The 15,392-nt window shown below is 41.8% G+C and overlaps 1 protein-coding gene across 2 annotated transcripts in view; it reads right to left on the reverse strand.

Moving 5' to 3' along the window:
• camsap1b (calmodulin regulated spectrin-associated protein 1b) overlaps positions 1 to 15,392 on the reverse strand; it is a 103,614-nt gene that overhangs the window by 63,114 nt on the left and 25,108 nt on the right. For both annotated transcript variants that reach the window (XM_072240271.1, XM_072240270.1), the window contains exon 2: positions 12,569 to 12,831. In XM_072240271.1, the coding sequence (XP_072096372.1) occupies positions 12,569 to 12,831 (263 nt within the window). The remainder of the gene's footprint in view (positions 1 to 12,568; positions 12,832 to 15,392) is intronic.

Raw genomic sequence — 15,392 nt, forward strand, 5'->3', positions numbered from 1 at the left:
TTTGCTTCAAAAGCTTTATAGTTACAAGTAAGAAAATCAATACCTATGGCAATATTAACAGCATCCAGACAAGTCCTGACTGCAAAGATGCTAAAGCTCAGCTCTGTCATCCACTAAAAGATTTCCCAAAGTTTTATAGATGGAGTTGTACTGGTCTGCTCACGTGACCTGAAAATAAGGTGGAAATTTCCAGTACAATGCAGGCCTATCACATTCTTGGCCTTCCAGATCCAAACCAATGCTGTGCCGTGGGGAATCTGGGTGGGGACTGGAGACAGATGGCCCCACTCAGCACAAGCTATGATTATTTTCAGGGCCAGGACATTAATGGCATGCAAATGCAATGCAATAATGGAACGCTAGTAATAAGTGACATGAAAAAATTGAGGAAATTAAAACATTATTGAAATTTTACAAGAATGACAACATGTAAGGAGTAAAGAATGTAAACCATAAACAATTATAAAATAATCCTAACAGAACTTCAGTGAAATTAGTTACTAATTTAATTCCAGACCCTCTATAAACTGACTAAACCGGTTTAGTGTATTAACAATATTGCAAGATACAGTAACTTAGCACTCAGAACTTCAGTCAAGCCAGAACACAGAACAGGGGCCCTGGTTAAGGGAGCATGGGAAATAGGACCCTGGGAGTGGAATGAGAGCATGACAAACATTAAGTTGAAAGCTAAGTAACAATTTATTGGGATTTCCAAATAAGCAGATGGTGATTATCAGGGTTTTATACTCATTTGCTTTAAAAAAAACATGAAATAATCTTATTGAAGCACTTCAGTGAGATCACACCTGGACAAGTGTATGCAGCTTTGGTTTGGTCTTCTTATCCAAGATGTACCTACCACAGCAGAGTGCAATTAAGGTTTTCTAGCCTGAATCTATAGGATAGCCCTGCCAGGCAAAACTGGGTCAACGAGACCAATATGTAGTAGAGTTTAGAAGAATAAAAGGAGACTTCATTGAAGTATATAAAATTCTGCCGCTACTTGTTGGGGTGAAGAGCATACATATATTGTTTTGCATAAGACACAAGAATTTCCATGATAATCTCTAATATATTTCCATGTCACCGTGATTGTGCTTCAAAAATTGATACTCCGGATGTAGAAAGGATTGGAGCGGGGGCGGGGATTCAGATTTCTGGATTGGGACCTCTTTTGCAGCAGGTGTGACCTGTACAAAAAGGACGGGTTGCACTTGAATCTAAGGGGAACCAATATCCTGGCAGGGAGGTTTGCTAAGGCTATTGGGGAGAGTTTAAACTAGAATTACTGGGGAGTGGGAACCGAACTAAAGAGATGGAGGAAGGGGCAGTTGGCTCACATATAGAGAAGGCTTGGAGACAGTGCAAGAGGGAGGATAAGCAGGTGATAGAGAAGGGGTACCATCAGACCAATGGTCTGAGATGCGTCTATTTTAATGCAAGCAGCATCATGGACAAAGCAGATGAGCTTAGAGCGTGGATCAGTACTTGGAGCTATGATGTTGCGGCCATTACAGAGACTTGGATAGCTCAGGGGCAGGAATGGTTACTTACAGTGCCAGGCTTTAGATGTTTCAGAAAGGACAGGGAGGGAGGGAGGCAAGAGGTGGGGGCATGGCACTGCTGATCAGAGATAGTGACACAGCTGCAGAAAAGGAGGAAGTCATGGAGGGATTGTCTATTGAGTCTCTGTGGGTGGAAGTTAGAAACAGGAAGGGGTCAATAATGCTACTAGGTGTTCTTTAATAGATCACCCAATAGTAACAGGGACATCAAGGAGCAGATAGGGAGACAGATTCTGGAAAGATGCAATAATAACGGGGTTGTCATGGTGGGAGATTTTAGTTTCCCAAATATTGATTGGCATCTCCCTAGAGCAGGGTGCTTGGATGGCGTGGAGTTTGTTAGGTGTGTTCAGGAAGGTTTCCTGACACAATATCTAGATAAGCCTACAAGAGGAGAGGCTGTACTTGATCTGGTATTGGGAAATGAACCTGGTCAGGTCTCTCTGTTGGAGAGCATTTTGGAGATAGTGATCATAATTCTATCTCGTTTACCATAGCACTGGAGAGGGATAGGAACAGACAAGTTAGGAAAGCGTTTAATTGTTGTAAGGATAAATATGAAGCTATCAGGCAGGAATTTGGAAGCATAAATTGAGAACAGATGTTCTCAGGAAAATGTACAGCAGAAATATGGCAAATATTCAGGGGATATTTGTGTGGCGTTTTGCATAGGTACGTTCCAATGAGACAGGGAAAGGATGGTAGGGTACAGGAACCGTGGTGTACAAAGGCTGTTTAAAATCTAGTCAAGAAGTAAAGAAAAGCTTACAAAAGGTTCAAAGAACTAGGTACTGATGGAGATTTAGAAGATTATAAGGCTAGCGGGAAGGAGCTTAAGAATGAAATTAGGAGAGCCAGAAGGGGCCATGAGAAGGCCTTGGCGAGCAGGATTAAAGAAAACCCCAAGGCATTCTATAAGTACAGTATGTGAAGAACAAGAGGATAAGACGTGAGAGAATAGGACCAATCAAGTATGACAGTGGAAAAGTGTATATGTAACCAGAGGAGATAGCTGAGGTACTTAATGAATATTTTGCTTCAGTATTCATTACGGAAAAGGATCTTGGCGATTGTAGGGATGACTTACAGTAGATTGAAAAGCTTGAGCATATAGACATTAAGAAAGACGATACGCTGGAGCTTTTGGAAAGCATCAAGTTGAATAAGTCTCTGGGACTGGGTGAGATGTAACCCAGGCTACTGTGGGAGGCAAGGGAAGAGATTGCTGAGCCTCTGGCAATGATCTTCGCATCATCAAAGGGGACAGGGGAGGTTCCGGAGGATTGAAGGGTTGCAGATAATAGACAATAGGTGCAGGAGTAGGCCATTCGGCCCTTCGAGCCAGCACCGCCATTCACTGTGATCATGGCTGATCATCCACAATCAGTATCCAGTTCCTGCCTTATCCCCATAACCTTTGACTCCGCTATCTTTAAGAGCTCTATCCATCTCTTTCTTGATAGCATCCAGAGACTTGGCCTCCACGGCCTTCTGGGGCACAGCATTCCACATATCCACCACTCTCTGGGTGAAGAAGTTTTTCCTCAACTCCATTCTAAATGGCCTACCCCTTATTCTTAAACTGTGGCCTCTGGCTCTGGACTCACCCATCAGTGGGAACATGCTTCCTGCCTCCAGTGTGTCCAATCCCTTAATGATCTTCTATGTTTCAATCAGATCCCCTCTCATCCTTCTAAATTCCAGCGTATACAAGCCCAGTCGCTCTAATCTTTCAATATATGACAGTCCCACCATCCTGGGAATTAACCTTGTGAACCTACGCTGCACTGAAAGGGAACAGAGATAGCCCAGGAAATTATAGACTAGTGAGTCTTACTTCAGTGGTTGGTAAGTTGATGGAAAAGATCCTGAGAGGCAGGATTTATGAACATTTGAAGAGGCATAATATGATTAGGAATAGTCAGCATGGCTTTGTCAAAGGCAGGTCTTGCCTTATGAGCCTAATTGAATTTTTTGAGGATGTGACTAAACACGTTGATGAAGGTAGAGCAGTAGGTGTAGTGTATATGTATTTCAGCAAGGCATTTGATAAGGTACCCTTATTGAGAAAGTAAGGAAGCATCCAAGGGGACCTTGTTTTGTGGATCCAGAATTGGCTTGCCCACAGAAGGCAAAGAGTGGTTGTAGACAGGTCATATTCTGCATGGAGGTCAGTGACCAGTGGTGTGCCTCAGGGATCTGTTCTGGGACCCCCTTCTCTTCGTGATTTTTATAAATGACCTGGATAAGGAAGTGGAAGGATGGGTTAGTAAATTTGCTGATGACACAAAGTTTGAGGGTGTTGTGGATAGTGTGGAGGGCTGTCAGAGGTTACAGCAGGATGTCGATAGGATGCAAAACTGGGCTGAGAAGTGGCAGATGGAGACAACCCAGATAAGTGAGAGGTGGTTCATTCTGGTAGGTCAAATAAGATGGCAGAATATAGTATTAATGGTAGGACTCTTGGCAGTGTGAAGAATCAGAGGGATCTTGGGGTCTGAGTCCATAGGACACTCAAAGCTGCTACGCAGGTTGACTCTGTGATTAAGGTAGCACCTGGGGCACTGGCCTTCATCAACACTTGGAGTACTGTGCTCAGTTCCGGTCACCTCACTACAAGAAGGATGTGGAAACCACAGAAGGGGTGCAGAGGAGATTTACAAGGATGTTGCCTGGATTGGGGAGCATGCTTATAAGAATAGGTTGAGTGAACATGGCCTTTTCTCCTTGGTGCTACAGAGAATGAGAGGTGACCTGATAGAGGTGTATGAGATGATGAGAAGCTTAGAGAAATAGAGGGCTATGGGTAACTAGTAAGGTAGTGGGTAGTGGCTCCATATGTCACTACTACAGGGCGTGACAACCCTGCCTTACACGAGTCCCGGGCTCAGCTGGTTCTGGCTGACAGTACCCGGTATGGGCCCCTATCCAGGGTTACAGGTCCCACTGCCTTGTGGGTATCTCTGGGAGAAGAGAAGGCTAAAGAGTAAACCCTACACAAATCTGGAGTGGAGCCCCTAAGGCGGTTGGATAACATATCACGTCACCTCCCAGCAGCTTCTGCAGCGAAGCTGATGCCAAATGTACCGCTTCGCGTTCCTTTGGACCACATCCGCGGGCCAAGAGAGGGATCTTGATGTCTGGGCAGCCCAGGATCTCCAGGTCTGCGCCCCGGAACCGGGCGCATCCATTGTCCACTTAGACAGACGGAGCCATTATTATTATTATTATTATTATGGGTAACTACAAACTGTAAGTAATTTCTAAAGTAAGTACACGTTCGGCACAGCATTGTGGGCCGAAAGGCCTGTACTGTGCTGTAGTTTTTCTACACTCTATGAAAGGACATTCCCCTTAACTCAGGTTACAACCAAGGATATAGAGCAAGACATTTAGGACTGTGATAGGAAATACTTTCACTCTTATCAAAACTATAGTGGGAGGGAAATTAGTGGGAAAAAAATCTATGGGACAAGAATTATCTAAATTTGCAACAGTTGAGTTTGACAGGGATGTTGGTGCAAATTTGTGTTGGGAGATCCAATCAGACTAATTTCAGCGAGTTATCTTTGAAGAGCGAACTTGGGTAAAACCCGTCCCACCACTGAGCCCATCTGCAGGGTGTGCTGCTGCCGGAAAGCAGCATCATCAAGGATCTCCACCATCCAAGCCATAATCTCTTCTTGCTGCTGTCATTAAGGAAGGAGGCAAAAAGCCTCAGGTCTCACACCACTCGGTTCAGGAACAACCATCAGGCTCTTGAAACAAAGGGGATAACTGCACTCATCCCAACAATGAATTGATTCCACAACCCATGGACTCACTTCCAAGGATTCTACAACTCATGTTCTTGATATTTATTTATTTTTTGTATTTGCACATTGGTTGTTTGACTGTCTTTGCTGTTTGCGGTTTTTCCATTGGTTCTATTGTATTTGCATTAAATGTCCATAAGAAAATCCCACAGTAGTATATGGTGACATGTACTTTGAACTTTGAAATATACTGATAATAGCAGTAAAATTGATGTGGTTTACATGGACTTCAGCAAGGCCTTTGACAAGGTCCCATATGGAGGATTTGTTAAAAAGGTTAGAACCACAGATCAAAAGCAAGTTGCTATATTGGATCTAAAATTGCAAATAAGAGAAAAATCTGTAGATGTTGGAAGTTCGAGCAATACACACTAAATGCTGGAGGAACTCAGCAGGCCAGGCAGCATCTCGCAGAAGAGTAGAATCTGAAACCCTTCGCAGGACTAAAATGGTCTGGTAGTAGGAGACAGAGATGGTGAAAGATCACATTTGTGATTGGAACCCTTTGACCAGCAAATTGGTACAGAGAATGTGTTATATATGTTAACACTAAGATACCAATTTAGAAAGTACGAATGACAAGTTTGCAGATGACACAAAAATTAGCAGTATTGTTGACAGGAAGCAGGCTTGCACCAAAGAATGATATCAATCAGATGGCAAATTGGGCAGAGCAGTGACAATGGCATTTAATCCTGAAAATTTTTGGGGGAGGGGGAAAGAAAGGATAAATGAGAGTAGCACCCAAATGGTCAATGGCAGGATTTAAGTAGTCTGGACTATTGAGGAGCCAAGGGACCTTGGCGAGCAAGTACAAAGATTCCTGAAAATCATAGCACAGATACATGAGGCGGTAAAGGAAGCAGATGGGACGCTTGTCCTCATTATCTAAGGCATAAGATCCAAGCACGCGCCTTTATAAAACACAGGTTAGGCTACATTTGGAATAATGTGTGCAGTTCTGATTGTCGCAAAGGGCTAACTACAGTTGAGAGGCTGCAGACAAAATTCACCAGAATGTTTCAGCTCCAAAGAGGGAGTTGGATAGACTGGGCTTGTTTTTCTTGAAGCAGAGGACTCTGTGTAAATCTGAAAAAGGTCTACAAATTTTCAAGAAGGTAGATGGTGAAAAACTTTTCCCCACATCAGAGGTGTCAAACTTTAGAGGGCATAGATTTTAAGGTGAGGTTCAGAGGACATCTGAGGAAGATTTTTTCACCCAGAGGGTGGATGCAATCTAGAATATCCTGCCTGAGAAGATGAAGGAGACAGGTATTCTCACAACATTTAAACAGCAGCTGGATGAGCATTTGACAAAAGAAGGAAGGCTATAGACTCAATTGCGATAGCACTCGATGCTCATATGAACATGGTGCAGCAAAGGATCTGTTTCTACCCTGTCTGACTCTACTGTACTATATTGATGTGAAAACTGAGACAGATGTTAGGACTCATTCAGGAGCCTTGTTATAGTTGTATTGCAGTCCCCTGTAGCAATGAGTGACAAAAATGAAACAGCTATATTATTGATTTAAATTGCTGAGAGTCATGTGGCTTTCCTCAATTTTTGATTACAATGAGTCATGTGGCTTTCCTCAATTTTTGATTACAATGATTAGTGCCGTTATGATAGCTGACAATGATTAGTGCCGTTATGACAAGGAGAATGAACAGAGTAACCAGGGCACTTTAGGATTAGATATGGATTGGATTTTGAGAGGTTAGTTTTTTTTTGGATCAACAAATTGATCCAAAAATTGATTTATTCTATGCTTGTAATCAGTTGTACTATGGTAGTCAAGTCATGAATGGAATAGGTACGTACTTATAGAGGTTTTCTTGCAGGCATGCACAATAAATCCAAGAAACACAATAGAATTAATGAAATACCACATCTAACAGGACAAACAACCAATGTGCAAGGACAACAAAATGAGGCAGTGTGTTGTGTCCTTGAGCAAGGCACTTAGCCACACATTGCTCTGTGACGACACCGGTGCCAAGCTGTATTGGCCCTAGTGCCCTTCCCTTGGACAACACCGGTGGCATGGACAGGGGAGACTTGCAGCATGGGCAACTGCCGGTCTTCCATACAACCTTGCCCAGGCCTGCGTCCTGGAAACCTTCCAAGGCGTAAGTCCATGGTCTCACGAAACTAACGGATGCCTAAGTAGAAGGAAAGAAATCATTTCACTCTCATCTGTAGGTGCTGCAAGATGATTGAGTAAAACAATGCTGGCTCTACCCAAACAGAGGACAAAATATTTGAAGACTTAGTTAAATTAGTTGCATGGTGGTCCCAAAGTTAAAAGTTCAAAGTAAATGTATTATTAAAGTACATATATGTCACCATATACAATCCTGGGATTTGTTTTCTTGCGGGCATGCACAATAAATCCAAGAAACACAATAGAATCAATGAAAGACCACATCCAACAGGACAACCAACCAATGTGCAAGGACAATAAAATGAGCAAATACAAAAGATAAAAAATAGTAACAAATAAATGAGTAAATATCAAGAACATGAGATGAGTTTTTGAAAGTGAGTCTATAGATTGTGGAAACAGTTCAGTGATGGAGCAAGTAAGGTTGTCTGAAGTTATCCCCTCTAGTTCAAGAGCCTGATAGTTGAGGGGTAATAAATGTTCCTGAACCTGGTGGATCAGCTTAATAGCTGGAACTAACCCTCAGATGAATCAACTGTAATCTTTGTAGCAGACTGCAGACAGATTGCTGAACACTACAAGAATGATGCAAAGAAGGTGGGGGGGTTATATGGGAGGCAGGGTTTAAGGGTCGGCACAACATTGTGGGCCAAAGGGCCTGTACTGTGCTGTACTACTCTATGTTCTAGATCAATTTGCAGAATAGATCCTGGTGTAATCCATATGTGCAGATTCAAAGTTGATCAGTAAAAAATCAAATGTTATACAGAAATTTAATTTTTGTTCAAACAAAGGAGATTCAAACAGGCATAAAATTTCTAATAGCATTTAGAGAAGCTACTAAAATTAAGAGAGTAAATTGATAAAGAATGCTATCACCATGGCAGCGCACAATATGAACTGCATTCTGACACAATTTGTTTGACGTTACTGTGCTATGAAGAGTCAGCAGTTCATCTGAAAACAAAGCAAGGCCTCGGTATATTAAAGCTAAAACAGTGCAAAGACCATGGTAATTGTAAGTAAACTAGAAAAAGATATGACCTTGATGGATTGTATAAACTGTTTACTGTTAGAATCCAACTGAACTGTTCCATACGTAACACTGAGTGTCAATGACCTTGCTGCCACAAAATTGAGAGTAGATATTTGAATTACACTAGCAAGATTGTATAGGGAAGTGTTATCCACCTTCCTTTAGATCTACCCTGAGGAACCAAGATGATGAGAATGTGCAGATAGAGTGAAAAGAGTAAATATTTTTAAATCCTGTGTTTCTGATCAAGCATTCTAATCAATAGGTTGGAAATGGCCATCAAAGAGGAGGCTGGATTGAGAAGGAAACAAAACCAAGAAACAGTTGTAAACACAAGAGATTTTGCAGATACTGGAAACCCTGTGCAACACACAAAAATGCTGGATGAACACGGCAGGTCAGCAGCCCCTTGGAGAGGAATAAACAAATAACGTTTTGACCAGAGACCCTTCAACAGAACTGGAACAGAAGGGCTCAGAAGCCAAATTAAGGAGTGCAAGCTAGCAAGTGATAAGTAAAACCCCACGAGGAGGAAGATGGGAAGGCTGGGTGGGGGAAGAGGGTGAGGTAATAGGTAAAGTGCTGAAGAAGAAATCTAATAGGAGAGGACAGTGGACCATGGAAGAATGGGAAGGAGGAGGGGAACCAGACATGCAGGTAGGAAAAGGAAAAGGTAGAGGATAACCAAAATGAAGCATGAAGAAAAGAAGGGGGAGGGAAGAGAGGAAAAACAAACTGAAGTTAGAGAATTCAGTTCATGCCATCAAATCTCCAACCTGAGTTTGGTTTCATCGTGACAGTAGAGAAGGTCATATGGGCAGATATACTAGTATGAGAATGGGAAATCAAATTGAAATTAGTGGCCACCAGGAGATCATGTATTTGGTGGTGGACAGAACAAATGTGCCGAACAAAGCAATTCCCCAATTTGAGTTGCATTAGGAGACTGCATTGGAAGACCTAGCTAGATACAGTAGATCCCAACAGGTGAGGCAACACCTGGAAGGACTGCTTTGGGCCCTGAATGTTGGTGAGGAAGGAATTGTAGGAGCAGGTGTGCCACTCATCATGCTGCAGGGATGTGCCATGAGACATCAGTGAGAAGGGACGAATGGACAAAGGAGTGGAAGGGGAGGAAAGATGTGCTAGCAGCAAAATCCTATTGGATATAGGCAGAAATATATGCTAGGTACAGAGGCTCATGGAATGGTAAAAAAAGGCCAAGGGGAACACTGTCCCTGTCATAATGGCAGGAGGATGAAGTGAGGGCAAATGTCTAGGAAATGTAGGAGGTGCGAGTGAGGACAGAATCAATGGTGATGGAAGGGAAACACTGGTCTTTTTTTTTAAAGAAAGGGACATCTCAGATGCTCCAGAATGGAAAACCTCATTCTGAGAACAGGTGTGGTGGAGATGGAGGAACTGAGAGAAGGGGATAGCAATTTGATAACTGAAAGTCAATAGGGTTTGTAAAAGATGTCAGAGATGGAAAAAGAAAATTTGTTCTAGACATGCTTGAAGTCGGTAGCATTTCAGATCTAAGACATATTTAGGATCCATGAGAATCCTTTTCTTCTTAATGTCTTTTAGCAAAAGAGGCAGAAATAAAAAATGGTTTCAATGGCTGAACCATTTGTTATATTATTTTGAGCAATCAGAATCAGGTTTATTATCACTGGCATGTGGCGTGAAATTTGTTAGCTTAGTAGCAGCAGTTCAATGCAATACATAACAGAAGAAAAAAATAATAATAAATCTTATTCAGTATACTTTGTACAGCATACATATATTGAATAGATCAAAATTCATGCAAAAAACAGAAATAGTATATATTTTTTAAAAAGTGAGGTAGTGTCCAAGAGTTCAATGTCCATTGAGGAGTTGGATGGCAGAGGGGAAGAAGCTGTTCCTGAATAGCTAAGCGTGTGTTTTCAGGCTTCTGTACCTCCTACCTGATGGTAACAGTGAGAAAAAGGCATGCCCTGAGTGCTGGAGGTCCTTAATAATGGACGCTGCCTTTCTAAGACACTGCTTTTTGAAGATATCCTGGGTACTTTGTAGGCTAGTACTCAAGATGGAGCTGACTAGATTTACAACCTTCAGCAGCTTCTTTCTGTCCTGTGCAGTAGCCCCCCCATACCAGACAGTGATGCAGCCTGTTAGTACACCTATAGAAGTTTTTGAAAGTATTTGTTGAAATACCAAATCTCTTCAAATTCCTAATACAGTATAGTTGCTGTCTTGCCTTCTTTATAACTGCATCAATATGTTGGGACCAGGTTAGATCCTCAGAGATCTTGACATCCAAGAACTTGAAGCTGCTCACTCTCTCCACATCTGATCCCTCTGTGAAGATTGGTACGTGTTTCTTTGTCTTACCCTTCCTGAAGTCCATAATCAGCCCTTTCGTCCTACTGAAGTTGAGTGCCAGGTAGCTGCTGCAGCACCACTCCACTAGTTGGCATATCTCACTCCTGTATGCCCTCTCGTCACCACCTCTGATTCTACCAACAATGGTTATATCATCAGCAAATTTATAGATGGTATTTGAGCTATGCCTAGCCATACAGTCACGTGCATATAAAGAGTAGAGCAGTGGGCTAAGCACATATTCCTAAGGTGTGCCAGTGTCAATCGGCAGTAAGAAAGATATATTATCACCAATCCGCACAGATTGTGGTCTTCCAGTTAGGAAGCCGAGGATTCAACTGCAGAGGGAGGTACAGAGGCCCGGGTCTGCAACTTCTCAATCAGGATTGTGGGAACGATGTTATTAAGTGCTGAGCTATAGTCAATGAACAGCATCCTGACATAGGTGTTTGTGTTGCCCAGGTAGTCTAAAGCCACATGGAGAGCCTTTGAGATTGCATCTGCCCTTGACCTATTATGGTGATAGGCAAAATGCAATGGGTCCAGGTCCTTGCTGAGGCAGAAGATCAGTCTAGTCATGATCAATCTCTCAAAGCAATTCATCACTGTAGATGTGAGTGCTACTGGGTGATAGTCATTAAGGCAGCTCACATTATTCTTCTTGGGCACTGGTATAATTGTTGCCTTTTTGAAGCAAGTGGGAACTTCCACCCATAGCAGTGAAAAGTTGAAAAATGTCCTTGAATACTCCCCGCCAGTTGGTTGGCGCAGGTTTTCAAAACCTTACCAGGTACTCCATCGGGACCTTCTGCCTTGCGAGGGTTCACTCTCTTTAAAGACAGCCTAAAATTGGCCTCTGGGACAGAGATCACAGGGTCATCAGGTGCAGCAGGGACCTTCACAGCTGTAGTTGTGTTCTCCCTTTCAAAGCAGGCAAGGAAGGTGTTGAGTTCATCTGGTAGTGAAGCATTGTTGCCATTCATGCTATTGGGTTTCACTTTGTAGGAAGTAATGTCTTGCAAGCCCTGCCAGAGTTGTTGCGCATCTGATGTTGTCTCCAACCTCGAGCAATATCATAATGATAAAAGGAACCACATTGGTACATTGTGTAGGTAAAATTTCAATACCTCAGATTTTGGATATGTATAGAGTGAATCAATCCCAATACTACACAAGGATTAAACACACTCAATTATTAGTCTTTCATCTTCAAAACTACTTTAACCAATTTAACAATCAAAATCCAAGGAAAGCATAATGTTGGTGCAAAAAAAATCTGAAGCAGGATACACACCAAGAAAGAAGAAAATGGTATTACAAGCACAAGCTCAGTGATGTGTGAAGGCACCTTACAAATGGCTCAACTTCTCACACAGGGTAAGTGATAATGTCTACGGGTTTTACATTAGCACATGTGCACATTAACAACTTTCAAACCAGAGAGGTCAGCAGTGCTAGAAAGCAGGAAGGGAGCCTTGTACTGCACAATTGTGTTTTGCCACACACTCCAGATGGCAAGCTCACCATGAAAAGATAAATAAATCTGCCCTGGAATACTAGAAAGTCACTAGAAAAAATTAAAATAAATCTCAAGTAGAATCTCTCACTCACCATTTTGACTGGAGACTGTGTGAGGTCCGATTCCGAAACCGGCATATCATCACTCTCCATAACATAAATGCCTTTGCGTGACAATGCTTGAATGACAGGTTGGTGACCCTGCAATGCAGCCACCTGATCCCCTTTTAAAATTAGGCTGCACACACGACAATAGAGTTCACTGGACAGCAACAGCTTGATCACTGGTGGCTTAATATGTTCCTGTTCATATTGGTCTGTGTAGAAAGCATCCCTTAAATCCTCAGGAATATTATCTGCAATGAACCACAGAAGGAATTAGGAGAATATATAAATTTGCAGCTACAAAATCACGTTTACAAAGTTGAAAAGTTCAAAGTAAATATATGTCAACATATATTCATTTTCTTGTAGGCATTCATAGTAAATAGACAAACAGAAACCATGAAAAACTGCACACGATAAAAAGGGACAAACAACCAATGTGCAAAAGACAACAAGCTGCGCAAACGCAGATAAAAAAAACCAAACAACAAAATCAAGAACATGAGTTGTAGAGTCTTTAAAATATGAGTCCATAAGTTTTGGAATCTGTTCAGTATTGAGGCGAGTGAAGTTCAAGAGTGTGAATGTTGAGGACTAATAACTGTTCATAAACCTGGTGGTGTGGGACTGGAGGCTCCTGTTTCTCTTTCATGATGGTAGCATGGCCTGGATGATGCAGGTTCTTGATGATACATGCTATTTTCCTGCAACAGAATTCCTTGTTGTAGTGCTCAATGGTGGGGCAGGCTTTACCTGTGATGGACTGCGCTCTACCCACTTTTTGTAATTATTTTTCTGTTCAATGGCATTAAGTGTTCCTAATCAGGCCGTGATGTAACCAGCCAGTATACGCTTCATCATCCATCTATAGAAACTTGTCAAAGTTTAAGATAACATGCCTAATCTGCACAAACTGCTAAGAAAGTAGAGGCGCTGCTGTGGCTTCTTTGTAACAGCAGTTATGTGCTGGACCCAGAACAGATCCTCTGAGGTGATAACAGCAAGCAAGTTAAAAGTTGCGGACTCTCTCCTCCTGATACCCTGATGGAGGATGGACCTCCAGTTCCACCCTCCCCCATAGTCAATAAACAGCTCTTTGGTTTTGCTCATTGAGTGAGAGGTTGTTGTTGTGGCACTATTCAGCCAGAGTCTCAATCTCCCTTCTATATGCTGATTTGTCACCATCTTTGATTCTGCAACACCACAAGATATAGGAGCAGAATTAGGCTATCTGGGCCCATCGTGGCTTATACATTTTCCCCCTCAGCCCCAATCTCCTGCCTTCTCCCTAAATCCCCTCATGCCCCGACTAAGCAAGAATCTACCTCTGCCTTAAATACACCCAATAACTTGGTCTCCATAGCCACCTGTGGCAATGAATTCCACAGATTCGCCCACCACAGTGGTGTCACCAGCAAACGTAAATATGGCATTAGAGCTGCACTTAGTCATAAATATATCATACAATCTTCCACATGTTATCAATGATTATATTCTTAAATGACAATGGAGGTTACAACATTTATATCTCTATGCATTTTTAACTCATTACTGAACTTAATAGACCCAAAGAAATCTCTTCCAGGTGACACATAATCACATTATTTTTGAAATATTAATTTAACTAACAGTTTTCATGTAATAAAACAGTTAAAACTCTTAAATAAGATTAGACACCAGGGCAAATGTGGATTGGAAATTCTGGACAGTATCAAAACTGACATAGATCAGAAAGCATAAACCTGTGATTCAATATACAAGACAACAGTGGAGGAGAACTTTGAAGCTTTTACATTGGAGTAACAGAACCTAACAATTTTCAAAATAGTCTTGAGAACTTAATATGAAAATAGATATGTAAGGAGAGATTTGGATTAGTTATAGATGTACAGAACAAGCTAGTAAGCTGTTAATAAACCAGGCTTTGGTATGTAAATTGGGAAAGAGTTCGGGCGAAACCTTAGTTGCATTCTTAACGTAAAACATAAAACAATTAACTGATTCAAGGTCTGTTTGCCTGTGCAGTTAGAAAGAGAAATAGAAACAGTAACTAAGGTGCAATGTTGTGAACAGAATAATTTCAATGTCAACATATCTAACATATCAGTACAGTTACACAATTGCACAATGTACAGAAACTTGCACCGTTCCGCAGGGGTCGGTGTTGGGACTGCTTCCTCTCACATTATATGTCAATTGACTGCTTTGCAGTCAAGTTTGCAAACAATACAAAGATAGATGGTGGAACTGGTAGCGTTGAGAAAGCAGCAAGTCCGCAGGAGGCAAGACAGATTGGAAGAATGGGCAGTGACAGATTGAATATAGTGTTGGGAAGTGTATGGTCATGTACTTTAGTAGAAGGAATAAAGGTGCAGCCTATTTTCTAAACAGTGAGAAAATTCAAAAATCAGAAGTGCAAAGAGAGTTGGGAGTCCTTGTGTAGGATTCCCTAAAGATTAACTTGCAGGTTGTCTTGGTGGTAAGGAAGGAAAATCTATTCTTTCTGGGAGGACTAGTATATAAGAGCAAGGATGTAATGCTGAGACTTCATACGGCATTGGTCAGGCCACATTTGGAGTATTGTGAGCAGTTTTAGGCAATGGATGTGCTGGCAATAGAGAGGATCCAAAGGAGGCTCCCAAGAATAATTCTAGGAATGAAAGCATGAACATATGAGAAACATTTGATGGTGCTGGGCCTGAACTCACTGGAGTTTAAAAGAAAGAAGAGGGATCTCATTGAAATCTATCAAATATTGAAAGACCTTGATAGAATAGATGAGGACAGGGTGCTTCCTATTGTGGACAAGTCT

The sequence above is a fragment of the Mobula birostris genome, chromosome 22, assembly GCF_030028105.1.
Source record: "Mobula birostris isolate sMobBir1 chromosome 22, sMobBir1.hap1, whole genome shotgun sequence".
NCBI classification, from domain to species: domain Eukaryota; kingdom Metazoa; phylum Chordata; class Chondrichthyes; order Myliobatiformes; family Myliobatidae; genus Mobula; species Mobula birostris.